The sequence below is a fragment of the Myotis myotis genome, unplaced genomic scaffold (genome assembly GCF_014108235.1).
Source record: "Myotis myotis isolate mMyoMyo1 unplaced genomic scaffold, mMyoMyo1.p scaffold_m19_p_10, whole genome shotgun sequence".
In the NCBI taxonomy this organism is placed as follows: Eukaryota; Metazoa; Chordata; class Mammalia; order Chiroptera; family Vespertilionidae; genus Myotis; species Myotis myotis.
The window spans coordinates 44,589,354-44,597,521 of NW_023416314.1; the positions used below are offsets into that span (position 1 = coordinate 44,589,354).

Consider the following 8,168-nt stretch of genomic DNA (forward strand, 5'->3'; position numbering starts at 1 on the left):
AGTTTGATAAGCAGATGTAGAGTTTAGAACTCAAAGGTAATGTCTCTGGGTGAAAATTGATTAGTGACTATATAACATAATGTAAATGAAGACTGTTAAATATTTTAAAATATTTATATATTATTCAAATCTAAATTATATCAAAAAACTTTTTTTTTTGAGGCAAGTAAGCTACAACTATAGAGAAGAAGCTTGAGAAAAGTACAGCAATCAAACTTAAAAACATCTTAGATGTACCAGGGTACATCATGACCCCTATCGATGTATCACCTTAGAAATAGGTCAGAGAGAAAGTTGTTAAAGATGTCAAACCACTTTGGAAAGTCTTCATCTCCACAATTCTCTATGAATGTAAATATCACTAGAGGCCTGGTACATGAAATTTGTGCACTCACCAGGAGGGGTGGGGGGGTTCAGCCTGGATTACAAGAGGCCAGGCCAAGGGACCCCACTGGTGCATGATCGGGGCCGGGAAGGGACACGGGAGGTTGGCCAGCCACGGAGGGACCGAGGGAGGGCTCCAGGGCGTGTCCGGCCCATCTCACTCAGTCCCAATTGGCCGGGCCCCAGCAGCAAGCTAACTTACTGGTGGGAGCGTCTGCTCCCTGGTGGTCAGTGCACATCATGGCGACTGGTCGACTGTCTGCCCCCTGTTGGTCAGTGCACTTCATAGTGAGAGGTTGAGCGGCCTTAACATATCATTGGCATATTACACTTTGGTTGAACAGCTGACAGGACAACTGGACACTTAGCATATTAGGCTTTATTTTATAGGATTGTCTCTGAGAGGCTCTATCTTCCAACTAGTTTTTTAAATGCTTGTTCCTGTTCCTCAGGCTGTAAATAAATGGATCCATAATGGATGTTATGACTGAATAAAACATGGCAATAAAACATGGGGGGATGCAGACCACTGTATCCTTCCATTCATTTTCTTGGAATTTGGATGTATGTAGGTAAATGTGGTCAAGCCATAGGAAAAGTAAATAAGGGAATAAGAGCCACAGGTAGAAAAGGCCTTGAGCCTTCCCTCACCTGACTGTATCTGAATCACAGCAGAGATAATATTCTGGTAGAAGATAAGGATAAGGGAGAAGAGACCTAGAAGGATCCCAACACCCATTGCAAAGAGGGCCATCTCAGGTTAGTAGGTTTCTACTGAAGCCAACTTCAAGACTGCAGGAGGTTCACAAAAATAATGATTAATTACATTATGTTCCCAGTATGTGAGACATAAAGTAAATGCTGTGTCTACTAGAGACACAAATGAGCCACTGGCCTAAGATCTTATGACCAGCTGGAGAAAAACCCTCTGGCTCATGAGGGTGGAATAGTGAAGGGGCTGCAGACATCCACATAATGGTCATAGGCCACCACTACTAGGAGGGAACTCTCTGTCCCTCCAGCTATTAGGAAAGAAATCATCTGAATTGAGCACCCAGCAAAGGAAATGTTCTTTCTCATTACCAGCAAATGGAATAGCATTTGGGGGACAATTATTGTAGAGAAACAGAGAGTTAAATTATAGGTTTTTCTAAGGAAAAAGTACATTGGGGCATGAAATTGAGAATCAAGGTGCATTAGCACTGTGATGGGAAGATTTACAAACACAGTCAGCAGGTAGACAACATGAAATACCACACACAGCACGATCTGGGTCTGCTGATCTGAAGATCTTGGTCTTCTGTGCCTATTGATGTTTATTCCTGTCTACACCTCAGCATAAATGCAGCAATTAAACATTGATAATTGAGCACCCAATCCTGAAAGTGATGGTCTCCTTGGAAGTGCAAATGAATTTGCTTAAAAAAAATTCTTGTAAACATTTAAGACACTTGAATGTCTAAAATTTTCATTCTTATGTTCCTGAAGCTATCTTAGATTTTGTATGGATTTGAAAAAATATGGAGTTCTCCTGGATGGTTTTTCCTCCCATTTTTCTAGTTTACTTTTCAATCAGCGGACTTTCATTTTCATTTCATCAAGAAGCAGAACCAATACTTAACTTCTCTTCTATGTTTCCAGGGGATTCTTTATCATTTTTCCAAGCAGGAAGAAAATTTTAAGAGACCATTTTAGATTATACTACAGCCACAATCCTGGTCCTTTCCTAAATTCTTCACTGGATCAGAGAATCAAGACTTGAAGCAGTGCTCAAGAGTAAGGCGTGATGAAACCCCATGATCATAGAGCCAAGATAGTTGAGATGAGGACAAACTTAGGCAGCACCACCCACTGTGGAAATAGGGCCGCTTTACGGAGACCAAATGCAGCCCTAATAGCTGCCTGCATAAAGTGACTTATCTGGCATAACATTGTTCAAGCTCATTCATGCTACAGATTATCAGTAGGAAATCAGTCTCTGGTCCAATGCTGTGAAACCAGGCAGGAAACATCATTCAAAGTATTTACATTGCTGTATATCAGGAACAAGTGAGGAATAGTATGGCTCGATCCAAGCTAATAAGGAAGGAGATTAGAAGGAGTGGGGGAAGGTAGCAGGGTCATGGGAAAATGCCTGATATCCCTGAGAAGGATTGAGGGACTAGTCCTAGAACTTCCCATTAAAACAAAGATGTCAGAACAGACATGAAGGGAAAATTTTACCTGAAGATAGTTGAAGGTGTGTATGAGTGTCAAGTTGACAAGGGATGGACTGTGATGGTCAGTTTTGTGGGTGTGTTTGTTTTTTTAAATCTTTATTGTTGAAAGTATTATATATGTTCCCCTTTTCCCCCCATTGACCCCCTCCAGCCCAGCCCTATGCCCCCCACCCCGGCCTAGGCCTTCACCACCCTATTGTCTGTGTCTATGGGTTATGCATATATGCAAACAAGTTCCTTTGTTGGTTACCTTCCACCCACCCTCCCCCCACCTTTCCTCCGAGATTCCGCACTCTGTTCCATGATTCCATGTCTCTGGATCTACTCCATTCCATGCTGGTCAGTTTTGTGTGTCAACTTGACTAGGCTTTAGCCTTAGTTTTTCAATGAAACACTAATTTAGGTGTTGCTGTGAAGGTATATTGTCAACATGATAAAGTCCATAATAAATTGACTTTAAGCATTGGAGATTATTCTAGATAATCCAGAGGAGGCTGATTCTATCATTTGCAACATTCTGTCATCTGAACAGCAGAACTGAGGTTCCTTCAGAAAGGAGAAATCCCCCTGGTGGGAAACAGCTTTAGTTCATGCCTGAGAGTTCTAGGCTACCCTTCCCGAAATTCAGAATTCAGCCCTATGAATTTCAGATTTACCTTGCCAACCCCCACAATTGCATAAGCCAGTTCCATGTAATAAATCTCTCTCTCTCTCTCTCTCTCTCTCTCTCTCTCTCTCTCTCTCTCTCTCTATATATATATATATATATATATATATATATATATATATATTCAACAGGCTTCGTTTCTCTGGTTGTATCTTTACTTATACAGCCAATACATTTTTTCTGACAAGAAGGAAAATTTTGCCTAAAGATGGTTTCTAACCAAATTAATCACCTGGGAAACTTCCTGCTATTCTCAGATTGTTGTTGTTGTTGTTGTTTCAATTTTTTTTTGTTAGCCCTTACCCAAGGATATATATTTTTTTCCCCATTTATTTTTAGAGAGAGTGGGAGGGAGGAGGAGAGACAGAAAGAGAAACATCTTTGTGAAAGAGAAACATCTATTGGTTGCCTCCCACATGCATCCTACCAGGGCCGGGAATAGAGTCTGCAACCAAGGTATATGCCCTTGACCAGAATTAAACCTGCAACCTTTCAGTCTGCAGGCCGATGCTCTAACCACTGAGAAAAACTGGCAAAGGCTATTCTCAGTTTTGACAATTTATCTATCACTTTCTGCTGGTTCACTGGTACAGGAAAACCTTTACCTATCCATTCCCTTTTTTAAAGATTTCTATTCAGCTATAGGTGATTTCATCTTTCCTTCTTGAATGCCACTCCTCTGATTATGAATAAAATGACATACTTATAATTGAAGTACAATATTAAATATGTAACATAATTATAAAATCAAATTATGTACAGCTTTTAATCTTCAATTTTTAAAATTTGAGTTGTGGACAACATTGTTGCACTCTTTTCTCTATGTTTCTGTATGTTTTAAACATTTAAGAGTAAAATATTTTAAGTACTAAGGTAAAAGACATAAAAATAAAACCCATCAATGGACACAGATAGTAGGGGGGTGAGGGCATGTGCTGGGGGGGTGGCAGTGGCTGGGGAGAGGTCAATGGAGGAAAAAGGAGACATATATAATATTTTAAACAATAAAGAATTTAAAAATAAAAATAAAACCCATAACAATAAAAGGAGAGATAAAATGCATGGTTATAGAAACAATAAGATAAATATCTCAGAATTTCAACTTATCAACTAAAATAGAAGATAGCAGGACACAAACTATCTAATAGCTATATATAAAAATAAAAATCAGATGGTTTAGACCAGATAAAGATTGTCAGGTTATAATATAGATGATAGCTGACGTTATAGTTTTATATGACCCCAGACAGCTTAACTAAAATTAAAAAGCATTTTAATAGTAAAAACTAATCTTGTAAAATAGTAATAATTGTTCATTAGTGATTAGTAAAGGTTTCAAAGTATATATCTAATAACACTGCTAATTTTTACAGAAAGACTAGAAAAGTCTAGCATTGGGATAAGAAATTACATGATTCGCCAAAACCGGTTTGGCTCAGTGGATAGAGCGTCAGCCTGTGGACTGAACAGTCCCAGGTTCGATTCCAGTCAAGGGCATGTACCTGGGTTGCAGGCACATCCCCAGTAGGAGATGTGCAGGAGGCAGCTGATTGATGTTTCTCTCTCATCGATGTTTCTAACTCTCTATCTCTCTCCCTTTCTCTCTGTAAAAAATCAATAAAAAATATATTTTAAAAAAAAGTAAAAAAAAAAGAAATTACATGATTCAAGGTAAAGCATTTTTTTGTTGTTGTTGTTTTGTTTTGTTTTTAGCCTTAGGCATTATCTTTATTCACTTGTACAAATATTACAATTTCCCTTTGTTGAAAAAGTGTATAAAAATAATCTTTATATAGGAATCCCAAGGTAAAGCATTTGTATTATTTTTACCTATGTGAGGGTCATAACCCAAACACTACTTTTTGATTAAAGAAAAATGCTACATATCATTAAAAACATATAGTGTTTAGGCTAAAAGTAGTGATGGCCAGGAGAATATAATAAGTTTAGGTAAATTGGAAACTACCAGTTTGTAAATTATCTTAATCTATACAAAGCCAAATTAAAACAATCTTATCTGCACATACAAAAACAATACAAAATGGAAAGACCATGTAGTTACAAGGTAAATAAAGTCAAAACAAAGGAAATATTGGTATATAAATCAATAACCCAATTAAACCTTATGAAATGTGGTTTCCAAAGTATTGGGGTAAATGAGTATATCTGTCATCTTTAAATTCTTGATAGAACATATTTCTTTAATTGACTCATCCAAAAGGAAAACTAAAGGAAAGTGTATACTACTTCTTAGAATATTGCATCACCTTTCCAAAAATAAAAATAAAAACAAGTGAAAAGGGGGATCTTCTGGGAAACCCGGGAAAATCCTGTACATCTAGACTAAGTACAATCCAAGAAAAAGTATTTGGTCTCATACCAATGTCAATGCTTTCCTTACCTGAAAAGGAGTGGGCTTTGACAAATTGTCACTAGCTTTGCTTAGGGTCTAGCCTCTGAGTATTACATCCAAAATATCATATACGTAGAAATCTCAACAAAGGAAGAGAACTAAAGCCATGACAAATTTTGCATAAAGAATACTGCAAAGTGCCTGGCTGGTGTGGTTCAGTGGTTGAGCATTGACCTATGAACCAGAAGGTCATAGTTTTATTCCAGTCATGTCACATGCCTGAGTTGCTGGTTTGATTCCTAGTAGGAGGCGTGCAGGAGGCAGCCAATCAATGATTCTTTCTCATCCCTCTCCCTTCCTCTCTGAAATCAATTTAAAAAAATATTAAGAAGACTGCAAAGAAGTTCGTCCCTCATATTTTCCTATATTTAAAAAAGTAATTAAAATGAGATATCAGAAAAGTCAATTGATTATAAAGAAACCAGTCCCCTAACACTCTTGGAAGCAATAAACAGGTCATAGCCATAAAATTAAGTATGTGTCTCCCAACTAAGACAGAGAAGACTTTTAAAACAAAATAAATCAAAATGGGAAAATATTACAAATAGGATTCTAAAATCTAGTTAGATAATAACTGATTACTTAATAAAATCTCATAAAAATAAATTATTTTATAACTCTTTTACTAATATATATATTTTGGAGTTCTGATTATTTCACTCACTGTGTTATAAAAGAAAGCACTAATTAAGGCCTGACAGAAAAGGGGATTGCCCTAAATTATTGTACTATATCACTATTTTTGTAATTGCTGACTTTCACCCATTGAAGGTGTTCTTTGAGATTAAGTCAAACAGTGAAAAGAGGAGGAATGTCTGAGTCTCTTCAGCAAAGATAATCTCTCAAGAAAAGGCCTTGACCATAGTTGCCATGGTTTTCCTGATGGCATCTTTGACCTCCTTGTTCCTCAGGCAGTAGATGATAGGGTTGAGCATGGGAGTGAAGACTGTATATATGGCTGAGATCAATTTGTTAGAATTGAATGAAGCAATGGCCCGAGGTCTAACATACACGAAGATCACAGCTGTGTAGAAGATGACCACCACTGTAAGGTGAGAGGCACAGGTGGAGAAGGCCTTTCGCTGTCCATTGGCTGAGGGAATGTGCAGGATGGTAGATAAAATGAAGGCATAAGAAATGACAGTGGCTGAGAGAGGAAACACAAGGATGACTATAGCTAGCACAAAGTCTACCATCTCAGCCATAGAAAAGTCCACACAGGCCAGATTGAGGATGGGGGACACATCACAGAAAAAATGGTTCAAGATATTATTATCACAAAAGGCAACTTGGGAGATGAAGTATACCTTTACCATGGAAATGGTGAAGCCACTCACCCAAGAACTTATGATTAGTTGAACACAAAATCCTGTGGTCATCAGGACTGGATATTGAAGAGGCCAACGTATGGCCACAAAACGGTCATAGGCCATGGTAGCCAACAGCACACATTCAGTAGAAGCAAGTGAGATGAATAAATAGAGCTGGGTCATGCATCCCAGAAAGGATATGGTATTGGGACAAAGTAGGAATCCAGCCAGCATCTTGGGGACTGTGACAGATATATACCAGGTCTCCAGAAAGGACATAGTACCCAGAAAATAGTACATGGGCTTGTGCAGAGACCCAGTGACCCATACAGTGATGATGATGACGAAATTCTCCAACAGCACAAACAAGTAGGTGATGAGGAAGAGGAAGAAGAGCAGAACTTGAACCCAAAGTGAAGTAGGGAAACCCAGCAGGATGAACTCACTAATATAAGTGATGTTTTTCTTCCACATGGTTACGACACCAAAAGACAAAGTAGTTAATGATACTAGCACCAAATTGAAGAGTGAGATCAACATTAGCAGAAAGGAGTCGTTAGGCTACAGGTCTTTTATTTTTAAACTTAACCCTAGTGCCATAATCTGGTCCTCTGGTATGGCTCTGGGATCACAAGAGGCCACAAGATCCTCTCCAAAAATCAGCTGTCAGAACAGGAACTGAAAACAAACCCACCATAGACACAAAGTTAAGAATGACTGTGTTGTACACTTGAAACTAATATATTTTACTAGAGGCCGGTGCACAAAATTTGTGCATGGGGGAGGGTCCCTCTGCCCAGCCTGCACCATCTCCAGTCCAGGACCCCTCGGGGTATGTCCAACTGCTGGTTTAGGCCCTAGAGGGATAAGGCCTAAACCAACAGTCAGACATCCCTCTCTCAATTTGGGACTGCTGCCTCCTAACCGCTCACCTGCCTGCCTGCCTAATCACCCCTAACCGTGTCTGCCAGTTGGCATGATGCCCGTAACTGCTACCCTGCTGGCCTGGTTGCCCCTAACCACCTCTGCTTGCTGGCCTGATTGCCCCTAACCGCCTCTGCCTGCTGGCGTGATTGCCCCTAACTGCCCTCCCCTGCCAGCCTGATTGCCCCTAACTGCCCTCCCCTCCTGGCCTGATCACCCCCTACTACTCTCCCCTGCTGGCCTGATCACCC

General features: G+C 39.4%; 1 protein-coding gene and 1 pseudogene across 1 annotated transcript; both read right to left on the bottom strand.

Moving 5' to 3' along the window:
- Nucleotides 1-803: 803 nt before the first annotated feature.
- LOC118665401 lies at nucleotides 804-3,295 on the bottom strand (annotated as a pseudogene).
- Nucleotides 3,296-6,508: 3,213 nt separating this feature from the next.
- LOC118665402 (olfactory receptor 6-like) lies at nucleotides 6,509-7,467 on the bottom strand. The gene is given in 2 exon segments (XM_036326876.1): nucleotides 6,509-6,544; nucleotides 6,547-7,467. Coding segments are annotated over 2 exon segments (957 nt in total).
- Between the last annotated feature and the right edge of the window lie 701 nt (nucleotides 7,468-8,168).